The 13016-nt window shown below is 36.1% G+C and overlaps 1 protein-coding gene across 1 annotated transcript in view; it reads left to right on the top strand.

The window, feature by feature from the left end:
* The window catches only part of KNDC1 (kinase non-catalytic C-lobe domain containing 1), a 62742-nt gene that overhangs the window by 30915 nt on the left and 18811 nt on the right, over positions 1-13016 (top strand). Inside the window, exons 7-15 of the mRNA XM_061349036.1 lie at positions 3130-3244; positions 6402-6473; positions 6576-6637; positions 9777-9935; positions 10290-10367; positions 10983-11076; positions 11250-11412; positions 11508-12343; positions 12439-12583. Of these exons, the coding sequence (XP_061205020.1) occupies positions 3130-3244; positions 6402-6473; positions 6576-6637; positions 9777-9935; positions 10290-10367; positions 10983-11076; positions 11250-11412; positions 11508-12343; positions 12439-12583 (1724 nt within the window). The remainder of the gene's footprint in view (positions 1-3129; positions 3245-6401; positions 6474-6575; positions 6638-9776; positions 9936-10289; positions 10368-10982; positions 11077-11249; positions 11413-11507; positions 12344-12438; positions 12584-13016) is intronic.

Raw genomic sequence — 13016 nt, 5'->3', positions numbered from 1 at the left:
AGATGAAGTCTTTAGAATTCTCTTTCTGGTGTAGGAAGGTGAGCAGTTTCAATAATTAGAACACTAGAAGAATTACCTTCTTGGGTTGTTTTTTGGTTCAGATTTTTATGTGTGGGTTTTGAGTTTGTTTGGTTTTTTTGTTTGGCTGTTTTTTGGGGAGGGGGCTGTGGATTTTTTTTGTTTGAGGTTTTTGGTTGGTTTTACATTTTGTTCCATTTTCAAGAATGAAAATAATCTTTTGGTATGGTCAAGGTTGGGAGAGACTTGAATTATAATAAGAGATAATGCCAATGCAGTCAGCTATTAGTATCACAGGAGAAACAGCTAGCTAGCAATATTAATAGTTGAAGCTCATTCTTTAGGATGCTTGCCAGAGGGAAACAATGAGGGTATACATTTAAATAAAGTTCACCAACCTGTAACTGCATTCTTTCTTTTTTTTTCTTGACTCAAGTTAATTTGGCCATCCTGTGGATGGCAGTGATTCTCACTTCTGAGTTTTGTTTTTCCTGCATCATTTTTTCCTTCTGAAACAGAAGGAAATGTAGAAATGTAGAAAAAACCCAAACTGGGTTTTTTTTCTGGTGCTTTTTTCATTTTCTATTTTGTTATCTATCATTGACACTTCCTTTTTCTTATCATAAACTTTTGCTGCTCCTCTTAGGGCTTGCTCCCACTTTTCTGCTGTGCTTAAATATCTTTCTGTCATTTCTTTTCTTCCTCTAGAGAGCTTGGGTATCATCCCAGAAGCGATGGGAAATGCCTTTCAGCTTTCTGCTGTACAACTAACTTCAGTCTCCAGTTGACTGAGAGGTGGTTCTTCCCCGTAGCTAGCCATTCATCACCTTGTCCTGAAGTGAGAGGTGATTTGTATATGAAATAGAGGAAGTCCATCTTTCTCTGCTGCAGCTTTTAAAGCCTCTAGGAACACAAACTTCAAGAGGCGGGATTCTCTTTCAAAAACACATGTGGCAGTGGTGTGTACTTATTACAAAAATATTCCCAAATCCCAACACCTTCGTAATGTTCAAGTCAGCCTGTAGGATTTCTGGTTTTGATTTCTCTCATGTCAGCTTTGCAGGGTGAATTTGAAAATTCTTCTGTTCCTTTCATTGTAAAGTGTCTGTGAGGAAAGACACTTGATGCACATGAGAACCAGGGTGCTGTGGAGCAGGGAATGCAGCACTGGTCAGGGATAGTAATCAATCAAGTATGAAGCTTTATCTTGAATATTCTCTAGACTAATTCTGCTATCTGCCCTTTTCCTTCCTGCTGTGGGATTGATGTCTTTTTATCAGACAGTTCAAGAGCTTACTTGTCTAGATATAATGAAGGAGCACATTGATGAAAGAATTTTGCATGCCAGGATGCTGATGGTAGCAAAATTTGAGAATGAAGCTTAACCATATTACTTGACTTCAAATCTGTCTATGCTGAAGTTACTAATTTTTGTGATGTGCCACAATGGAGAGTAGGAGAATAAAAGCACCAAACTAATTTTTATGTAAACTGGAGGTAGGCAAAATATAAAACATTTTAAGTAAATCAAAAGGTGTGTTTTGCACATCTTGTTAAAAATTATAGTTTATCTGGATCACCCTCAAGGGATATTTAAACAGTATGAGCCTGAAGCATTACGTTCCTTGAAAAGGTCTTCTGGTAAGAAGTACCAACAAAGTTTCAGCTGCAGAAATGCGGTTCTTTTTCTTCTCCCCACAGATCACAAGGAAGCTATTTCTGTTTGTCAGTCTTGAAAGTTAATGCAGTAGTCTGTTCATTATGTGTTTTACAATGAAATCCAAATAGTGCTTCCCTGATGGATGTTTCATAGCCAGGATAATGGAAAATTGACTGTATTAAATGGCAGTGAAGAGACTGATGTGCCAACTGTAATGATGAACTACCATTGTGTGTGAGAGAGACCCTTAGTCTGCTTAGATTTTGCAAAGATTGATTGGAATACAAAAGTGTCTGTAAAAACAAGAGAACCAGTCAGAGGTTTTAATCTTTGTTTGTCTCCTGTGCTCCATTTTTGTTTTGTTGGTTTGTTTTTTTTTTCCCCCCAGAGTTAATTCTGCATTGCTTCTAGTAGTTTTTTTCCCCATTGTGGCCAAAAGTTGACATTTACAGATAGTTTACAATGTTAGGGCTGCATACGCAACAGCAAACGTGTGGTGCTGTTTTAAAAATAGTTGGATGTGTTGGTTCTAACCCAGATGTTTCTGCCTACTCTGGATCTTTTACTGTTCCTTTGGTTGGTGGAGATCATAAGGTCCAACTGATGCCAAGAGCCCCTAGTAGCGATAAGCTCTTCATTAGCACAGCTTGATTGGGAAGGTGTATGTACCATACTATCAATTTCAAATTCTTATATTCATGTCCTCAAAAAAGAAATTGAAAAATTGATTCTCTGAAGAACAGTGAGTTTCCCTGGAGCAGGATCTGTTACATAAATATATTATGCCAGGTATCAAAAGCTAAATTGATAGCCAGAAAAACAAGTTGCTACAAATTGAGCACATGCTTGGACTTCAAATAAACCGGTCGTTAATTCTGTCAACATTGTTAACATCTTTCACAGAAGAGCAACAAATTTTGATGAAATCCTTAAGGTAAGAGGTGTAATGAAACTGTCAGGGTAAATCAGGTTCGAATGTGGAATTTTTTTTTGTTGGATCACTTGGATTTATATGTTTTTAAGTCTAGGTGTCACCTCTAATTAATTGTCATCTTTAACACCCTAATAGTCTTTCCTTAGTATGACAAGAAAGAGCTACCAAATAGCTAATTTTTCCTGAAATACTTATTCTGGCTGAAATTTCATTTGGATTCCACTTTCTTTACATGTTTAAGGAACTACTGCTTCATCTATACAGCTAGCTAACTCTACAATGCTTTTTCAAGAGGAAGTATTATATATATAATACTTTCAATAACTTACAATGCTAATATATATATAATACTTTAAATAAGAAGTATTATTAGTTCATTACTGGTAAGTACAATAAATGCCTCAATGCTTTTTACGTGAGTGTGTTGTATATTAAGATATGCTTTTTCATTGTATCAGTAAACTTTGTTTGTGATAATTTTTAATAACTTGCTGCATCATCACTCCTTTTATTTCAGTGCATCTCTCTAAAAATCCTGTTGTCCTGGTATGGTAAACCTCTGAAAGACAATGAACTCTGGGCATTATGTCATGAGTGTTTATGTACTCTGCAGACTTGTGGAGATTATCCAGGTATAGTCTTAATTATGTTAAAACATTTGCTTAGTTCTTCATGTTTACTGTATTGTTTTCTTTATTGTGTTAGTTGTATCTCAACTTTGATTTTTGTGTACAGAAAAATTAATAAGCAGTGTTTCTAATTTCATTCTCTCAAATTGTGGGTTATAGTTTTTACTCAATTTGGGGTTATCTTCCTTATATAGAGGAATGTCTTCTCTTTATTCTTTTGATGAGGAAACAAATCATTATGACTTCAAGCTGTGAAACAGATTTTGTGTTCAGACATTTCAGGGATGGAGAAACTGTACTTTGACTGCTAAGCACTTGAGACTTGTAAGTTGAAAGCAGGAAGAAATAAGTGCTGTATATGTAAATGTAAAACTTCCTCTTTTGCCTGGATTCCTTTGTGACAAATGCTTCCTGATGTATTTTTGGTAATACAGGGCTTCATTAGTTTAAAATGCCCAGGGTCTTGACATGACATTACTCCTTCCACATTCCCTATGCTTCAGTTTATAGGAGAATTATCAGAAGTCAACTTCGGAGAGAGCAATGGGGAACTGTCCGTTGGGAGAATTGGAATGTGTTGTATGTAACTTGGGAGAAGACCATCCTAAATTTCCATAGACATTCTGAATGTTAGTTTAGCTTGTGCTAATAATCACTCTGTAGCTGTTTTAATAAACAGAACAGAGGTTCCCACTGCCACCCCCTGCCTTTTCTCAATTTAAAAAGCCTGCTATTGATGGTTTCGGCAAGGATGAGCTTGAAGTCTGTAACTGAATATAAACAGTTGGATAGTGAGGCACAGAAAACTTACTGCATTCCTTTGGTTTTCAGCTTCAGCTGTTTTCTCTTGTGTGATATAAAACTGTTAAAAAGGAAATTGGCCATAAATGGAGATTTCTGAGCACTTTAAACAATGTTAGCCTTAAAATTAAGCATTTATATACCTTGCAAAAGAAGGATTATTTCAGCCTTATAGCATGGTGCTAGTGTTTGTGAAGGTTTCAAATAATTGCACATGACTCCAATTCTAATTTAATATGCCTAGCCAGCCTCTGTTACCATACTTATATGCACCCAGAATATGCAAGTCTTCAAAATGCAGAAGACTGAGTTGTGATCTGAGCCTTATGTACTCTGTAAAAGTGAACATAATGATACAAATCACTAAATGGAAGGCACCTTACATAAATTCCATATTTGACAAATAAAACTACCTTGAATCTGAATATTGTTTTCAGATTTAGAGTATTTGTGCTAGAGGATTCTCTGCCTGTTCTGAGAGTAATTGTGCATTGTGGAATGACTTACAGTGGTGTCACTACTTCTGTGCCCCCACATACACCCATAAGGTGTTCTCACCATTCCTTTTGAATAATATTAACTAATTAAAGGTGAAGCTGATATCATATAAAAGGATATTTGTTGAAATATCTTTTGCCTTAACACTGGTAGAGTAAGATTGGTAGCTGATGAGTCATAGTTAAATATGTGAAATGTGGTACAAGCTGGATTATTTATGATTTTTTCACATAAGCAGCCTTTTCCTACAAATCCGTCCTTGATTACACTTTTTTCATTATCCTAAGCAGGAAGGGTCTGGGTAAGAAAATATACCCTTCTCCATGTATTTTTTTTAATTCAGTCCTGCTACAATAGTCGCAGGAGGATTTATACACTCCACTGAGACTTAATGTATTTCCTTTCCTCTTTGCAGAAGATGTAGCCTACATATTGTTCATAGGCACTTTAATAAACCTAGGTGAGAATTCTCATGTTGCACTGTCATTTAGAATTGGTTAGCATGAACTGCTGCAGATTCAGGGCCAAAGGCATAGCTCTTGAGAAGCAAAGATAGAAAGCGTGAACTGTTTCAGAGGAGCTGCCTCTACAAAAATAACTTGTAAAGGTTTCCATTTAGAGAAGCTTTGCTTTTCAAAACACATACTTAAGGTCCATCTTAAATATTACTGAAGGTAGTAGGCAAGCCTGTATTAACATTAAGCACTGTGAGCAATTTAGTGGCTTTAGATGTGTTGTATAGAGAAAACTACAAAAGAATTATTTCCTTTCCTTGTTATTTTAATTTTCTTAGATGTCAATTAATTACTTAATAAAAATATATTTTAAGCTTATTCAATATATTATTTAATAGTTAATAAATTTAATGGTTAACCTCTTAAGTTAATGAAAGAATCTATTCTACTACATTTATTTATAAGAAAACAATGTATTAGATGGTAGTCTACAAAGGCAGGACTACATAGCTAGCCAATCAGGTTATGTTGAAACATGTTAAATTACAGTGTGCTTTGAAGACATCAAACAGGTAAATGTAGTCTTACAAGTTTTTTGTCACTGAAATTATATAACAAAATTTCATGACCTTAATGTTAAGTTCTTGAGGACCTCAGATAATTTAAAATAGTTTTAGAAGTCAGTTATTTTTTACCTAACTGTGGAAAATTTCAGGGCCTTGCAAATAGCAGTCTATGTAATGCTTCTTCAGTGTGTGCAATTATAACTATTTGTGCAAAACTGGACTCCATAGAATCATAGAATCGTAGAATAGTTAGGGTTGGAAAGGACCTTAAGACCATCAAGTTCCAACCCCCCTGCCATGGGCAGGGACACCTCGCTCTAAACCATATCACCCAAGGCCTCATCCCACCTTGAGGTGTTCTGCATCTGCTCACATATGTCACAACTGTTTCCAGATAATGACCCTGCATTTGGTGGGATTGGGGAACAGAAGAAAGGAGAGATTAAAAGCATAAGATAAATGGACTGTCCTTATTGGTACTTTGTGAAAATACTAGCATACATGTAGCTGTTGTTTTTCTGCTCTGTTACTTTCTTGGCCTTCCTTTTCAATGCTGGCTATAAAGAGAGTAAACTTCTGGTGTTCTAAGCCCTTTTATTTATTGTGATCCCATTTTTACTTTCTTTTTTGTTCTGCAGGAATTGCTTTGGGTGATAATACATCTATTGTCTCTTTATTGGGTGGTGTCTGTTCTACTATTAGTTTTATATAAAGCGTCATTTATCATAGGGTGATTGCTGACACTACAAATTATTTTTTAAATTATTTATTTGTATTACTGTCAAATAGTTACAAGACAGATATTTATTATGCCTTTCCCTTTTGTGGCTTGTTTTGCAGTGGTGTTATGTTTGGACTCCGTGCTGATTGACTGCCATGGAAGTATCCTCTTTGCTGCTCCAAAAGCTGACGGTAAGCTAATACATTGTGTGCTCTGCTTTTATTTCTTTTGGGGCTGAGTGGAGAAGAAAGCAAACATCTTACTTTTTGTTTCTTGTTTCTTTTCCCATTTAGAATCATGTGACATATTTTACTTAGCTCCTGAAATTGAAGAAGAGTATGTGGATAATGAGAAGGTAATGTGTGGTAGGTTATATAGGTTGCTATGCATTGCATTTTATCAAAGGACAGTTGCATCCTTCTGCTGCTTGAGGAAGCAAAACTCTTCTACAATTCTGATAATATTTCTCATTTCCCCCTATATTTTTAGTTATCTGTGGGGTTTTGTATACTGATCTGCCATAAAATTAGTTGCTTCTGAAAAACAATTATGCATTCCAAAACTGTTGGAGTAACTTCCAATAATCTGTTAATCTGTACTTTTCCATAAGAGTTTTCCATAAGACTTAATAATTTTTAGCTTGTTAGCAATAAGACAGACTTTGAAGTCATGTTTTCACCCTCTGGAGGTCATGCTAAGATTGGCATTTTACACTGTCCAGCCTAAAGCCCAAACATCTAGCTTATTTGGAAGACTGGGTAAAATATCACTATCAGCATATTTTTACTATGGGAACACTAAGAATTATAGTCTTTTACCAATACAATTTTTCTAGAGCTTTTTGCTATAGATATAAGCTATAAGGAGTTCTTGGAGCAGGGATGGTAAATATGCTAATAAATAGCAGGTGGGTATGTGTTTCCACTGCAACTGCATCTTAATAGCAAACTGTACTACAGTGATCTTAGCAGTTAGGAAAAAATAATTCATGGTAGCTTTCTATAATGTAACAAGAAAAAATGATGCCTAATAAGTACCTTGTACCCATGAGTTCTTTAGAATTAGACACCATAGTCATGAATTAGAAAAAAAAAAACCTTATAAAAAAAATCTACTAAAGGCAGAGATTGACTTTCTGTAAAATTATCTGTGGCTAGAAAATATTTATATATCTTATTTAAAATTGCTTTTTCTTCTTAAACAGCTGTGATCCACCATGCAGGTTTTTCAAAGGCTTTAGAAGCTTAAAAAATCTTAGCTGAAATCTAATACAGCAGTTTTACCAGACAGTAGGAATGAATAACTCTGAAGTCTTTATGCTTTATTCTTTTTCTTTAGAAAAGTAATCTTTTTGACTCGTTTATCTGTAACATTATATATAGAATAAGCTGACCTGTTTTTTCCTAAATAAATAAATATAGGTTAGTATTGTGATTCCATTGATCTCTTGGAATTCTGATCTTAAGGGGAAGAAGTTTTTTTTTTGTTTAGTGGAGCTACTTTCTCCTACCTCAGGTGGTTTTGTATCTACTAGTAGCTTTTGTTCAACAGTTCAACTGGTTCACAGGTTATTTTCATTATAGTGAACTTTCTTGTTATACTGTGTTCATTGCTGTTCACTTTGGTCAAAAAAGTGCTAGAAAACATTGTTCTATGGGACCACATTATTCAGTACTGTGCTTAGGTATCTGTCATTTTTAATCTTTCAGAGGCAATGTGAAGAATCATGGTGCTTTAACTTTGTCAAAAGTGCATTTGTAGTACATGCTAATATATGTAAACTAAGCATTAAGTAGGCTAAATCTGGCTCTGTCTGAAAATTCTAATTCTTATAGAATCACAGAATAGTTAAGGTTGGAAAGGACCTTAAGATCATCTAGTTCCAACCCCCTGCCACAAGCAGGAACACCTCACACTGAACCATCTCACCCAAGGCTTTATCCAACCTGGACTTAAACACCACCAGGGATGGGAACATTCACAACTTCCATGGACAACCCATTCCAGTGCCTCACCACCCTAACAGGAAAGAATTTCCACCTTATATCCAATCCAAATTTCCCCTGTTTAAGTTTGAACACATTACTCCTTGTCCTGTCACTACAGTCCTTAATGGAGAGTCCCTCCCCAGCATCCCTATACTGGAAGGCTGCTATGAGGTCTCCCACCTTAGCACACAGCCTTCTCCAGGCTGAACAGCCCCAACTTTCTCAGCCTATCTTCATACGGGAGGTTCTCCAGTCCCCTGATCATCCTCATGGCCCTCCTCTGGATTTATTCCAACAGTTCCATGTCCTTTTTATGTTGAGGACACCAGAACTGCACACAATACTCCAAGTGAGGTCTCACAAGAGCAGAATAAAGGGGCAGGATCACCTCCTTCGACCTGCTGGTCACACTCCTTTTAATGCAGCCCAGGATACGGTTGGCTTTCTGGGCTGCAAACGCACACTGCCAGCTCATGTTCATTTTCTCATCGACCAACACCTCCAAGTCCTTCTCCGCAGGGCTGCTCTGAATCTCTTCTCTGCTAATCCTGTAGCGGTGCCTGGGATTGCTCCGACCCAGGGGTAGAACCTTGCACTTGTCATGGTTAAACTTCATAAGGTTAGCATCAGGCCACCTTACAAGTGTGTCAAGGTCCCTCTGGATGGCATTCCTTCCCTCCAGCGTATCAACCGAACCACAGAGCTTGGTGTTATCGGCAAACTTGCTGAAGGTGCACTCAATCTCACTGTCCATGTCACTGACAAAGATATTGAACAAGACCGGTCCCAACACTGATCCCTGAGGGACACCACTCATTAGTGGTCTCCAGCTGGACATCGAGCCATTGACCACAACTCTTTGTCTTCTTCAAACTCTTTTATTCTTCAAATAAAACAGGAAAGATTGTGATGATCAAGTACTTTTAGAGGTCCTTCGTCATGACTTCTGTTGGTCTGTCTGCAGATAGCACAGTAATTGCTGAAATGAATATACAGTATTTCATTCTTCTGATACTTCTTCTCTGTAAAACATGACTTGTATTGGCTAGCTCATAATTACTGTGTGTCATTTACTTGCTGAATTATCATGACCTTTTTAAATAAATTACAGCTGGTCAGGTTTTATGGTAGAGCGCTAAGGCTTGCATCAATCTTTAACTTTTTACATGTGAAAAGAATTCTTCAAAATTATTCTAAAAATAGTTTTTTTCCTGAATAATTTTCCTAGAGAAAGGATAAGACAAATTATGTCTTTTGCTCTAACAGTAGAAAATTAGCTACTGTCAATTGTCCTGCATGCATACTAGCTTTTTTTTTTTTAATGGGCAGGGATTTTCATCAACATCTTCAAAAGCCAAGGGTAATCTGTACTTTAGAAGCTCTAGACATTATTATTTGTGTGGGGAAAGAGGGAAATTTCTGGATAATTTGCTGGAATTGGTTTTGAAGTGGAAGCTTGTTTTTTTTGGTCTGTTTACATCTTTCCTGTCTCTTACTTTATACCAGGTCTGCATTTATGGTGTTGCTGCAGTTCTGTGGATGGCTGCAAAATCCAGTGTTCCACCAAGTCACAAACTAGCATTGCCAAGAAAATTTAAAAAACTTCTTCTGGATATGGCAAGAAAAAACCCTGAAGAAAGACCTTCTCTCGCTGATGCAATTAAGGTTAGTACATTTAAGCAATTTTATGTGTAATATAGTTGTCTAAAGTATTATTTTAGTAATTTAAATATCAAAACACTAATTTATTTTGCTAATGAACTGATATCTAATTAAATCATAATCTGACACTGGGGGGGTTGTTTTATAAGTTAACTCCGTATGGACAGCAGAGGGATGTGTTTTTAGTTTATATTGAAATTGTCAATAAGGTACTTGGAATAGGTTCATAAGACATCCTAAACTTAGATTATTTACAGTTGACTACTTAGCTTGACTTTGCCCTTGTCCAGCAATATCCCACTTGATTGAAAACGTTATACTGACTTGAAATTATGATGATTTTTTTTTTTTTGTAAGACATGCAGTCGGTATTTATTTGAGCAAGGTGTAAACAGCAAAAACATTTTGGCATTGCTGAATAAATCTGTCTTTAAGGTAAGAGCACTACTGTTTTTTACTTCTCTACCTTTTTTCAATTAATTCTGTAAATTGTATTCCAGTAAGACTTTCGTCCCCCGCAAGTATAGTTACATTTGGTCTGATTTTGATTTATCTTCAAATAGCCTTTAAGTAGTGATTTTTTTTCTGGTTCTTGCTGTTGGAGTGGTCACTCCCCAGATTTTGCTGCCCTGACTCTGCACTCTGTACAGGTGAAGAGCTAGTGGCTTAGTTTAGTAATCTCTCTTTCATTTACCACTCCTCTTATCAGAATAGAAGATATCAATACGTAACTGTTGTTCTGTTTGTTTATGTGTATATAAAGCATGGAGCATTCAGTCAATCCATGGCACTAACTTTGTTCAAATCTTTGATTACCTAAAAGTTCTGATTTGAGCGGAGTTTTCCAAATGGTTCTAACAGTCCTTAGACTTTTGTATGCCATTTGTTTTAATTCTCCACCTTAGCATGACTAGACTGTTGCTTTGCAACATTCGAGGTATATATGGGTGTTGGGTTGGTTTGGGGTTTTTTTTGAAGTAATTTAAACTGGAACAAAATAAAAAAAAAAAGGCTAATAAATTCAGTTTGGACTTCAATTTTAATTGTTAGGCTGTTGAGGAAGACATAACCTCATCTCAAGATCATGTTGCTTTTGCATTTAAAAATGAAAGACATGAAATGGACTCTTCGGACTCAAGTCTAGGTAAGCATAAACTGGCATGTTTACTTTTAGTGTTCTGTAGATCAGTTCTCTATGTAATATATTCTTAGGTGCATGGTTTTTGGTTTTGTTGGAGTTTTTTTTTCTAAATTGATTGTTATTTACCTTACATTTATATTATACATATTTTCATCTTTCTGTGATTTTGATTTTAGGATTTGTGCCTATTACCAGTGAAAGTAAACTTGTAGCAGTTAAAGGACCGGTACCATGCCAGATTTCTCTAAATTGTGAGAAAGCTACATTACCTGTTGCATTCACCTCTCCTGCAACTCACTTCAAGCCTATTATTCTGCAGCAAAATGAAAATATAACAAGGTTAGTATATCTTAAACCAGAATGAGTTAAACTTGGCAATTAAGTGTTAAGTCTACTGGAATTGTCAGCAAAAATAATTCTGTTTTCCTTTTCAGAGAGATTCACACACCAGTTTCTGAGCAATTCAAAAAAGAGGCAAGAAAAGAAAAACACATGGACAACAACAAATCAGGATTTACAGAAGACTCTAAAAGCTGTGCTACTGAGAACACAGATGTTGCTGAACCTGAAACACATGAGTGTGATTTACAAGTTCCAGGTCACTCATCCCAAATATCTTCAGAAGAGCAAAAGCCAAGCAATGCATTTACTTCTATAGTTACTTTACCAACACCATCTGATTCCTCGCATATTCTACAGGAAAAGAGCATGTTACCTGAAGTTGCTTCAAGCTCCTCAGCTTGTCCTACTTCTAATTTTCTTCATATAAGTAACATCATTCTCAAACAGGACTCAGAGAAAAGAGTTACAACTTTTGTACCGGTACATTTAGCTGTATCAGAGCAAATACCAAATAAACCTCTTCGTTCAAGAATTGCTTATGATTGCTATCATAGTTTGCCAGTGCTACTTTCAAGTACTATTGCAAGTTATAAGATAAGCATGCAGACAGAAAATGGTGCTTCCCTTTACGAAGTTCAAAACTGCGAGAGTGCTAACACACAGATCAAGTTTGATAAAAGTAGCCCAGTTATTGACACCCCCTGCCAAGAAATTGAGTGTGCTGCCAATGTAGACAGTATTTTCACTGAACAAGGATACACACCATGTACCTCAGTGAATCAAGAAAATTCTTATCTCTTTGACACTGAAGCCCTGTCCCAGCAGAACAGAACACGTGACACTTTACTACAAGAAGTGGTTCATCTTATACAGGAGGAGTTTGCGTTTGATGGCTATCTAGAGAATGGAGTTGAAGTTTTTGATATGGGTATGTAGCTTTTCTTCTGTAGATTATCGTCACTGATGTGTAAGAATATTGTTGTTAATGTTTATTTCTCTCTTGTTTCTTTTCTTTTTAATAAGGTAACTTCATTTTAAACTTAAAGGAAATTGGATTTGGCATATTCGCCAATAGAATTCGTGAAAAGTTTTGTGACCTCTACTGGGATGAAAAATTACTGGAGAATCTCTATCAGGTGGTAAATGGAGAAAGACCTTCACATTTATGGTAGGTGTTTTTAAACTTTTTCCTTCCTGCAGTTCATGTTAGTGCTTTTCTTCCTACTTTCTAGAAGCAGGAAGGGATATGCTGCTTTTCTTCAGGTATCCTTACTTATTTCCTGCAAACTGCTAATTTCACAGTCTATTAGATGCTTTATGGCTTTCCCCATAGCAAATAGTGCTTAATGGCTAGGCACTAAGCTTGTCTGTAACTCCCATTTTAGGATAGCTGAATAATGGAAACCTGATTCCAGTCAATATTGTTTTCAGCCATCGGCTTCATGGTCTTGTTAGAAAGAGGCTGTTTAATCCGAAGTGAAATATATTTTTGTTATTGGTCAATTTGCTTATTCTGTTTGAGTTTAGTTCTTAATACATTCTTTTGTTTTATTCACACCTAAGAATAAGGAAATTAAGTTAGCTTTGCTAAAAATGCTTTT

The sequence above is a fragment of the Neopsephotus bourkii genome, unplaced genomic scaffold (assembly GCF_033783945.1).
Source record: "Neopsephotus bourkii isolate Nb327-2 ecotype Australia unplaced genomic scaffold, CSIRO-AGI_Nbou_v1 NB_379, whole genome shotgun sequence".
Lineage (NCBI taxonomy): Eukaryota > Metazoa > Chordata > Aves > Psittaciformes > Psittacidae > Neopsephotus > Neopsephotus bourkii.
Note: the sequence above shows the minus strand (reverse complement) of the source record. Positions and strands in the feature narration are given on the sequence as shown.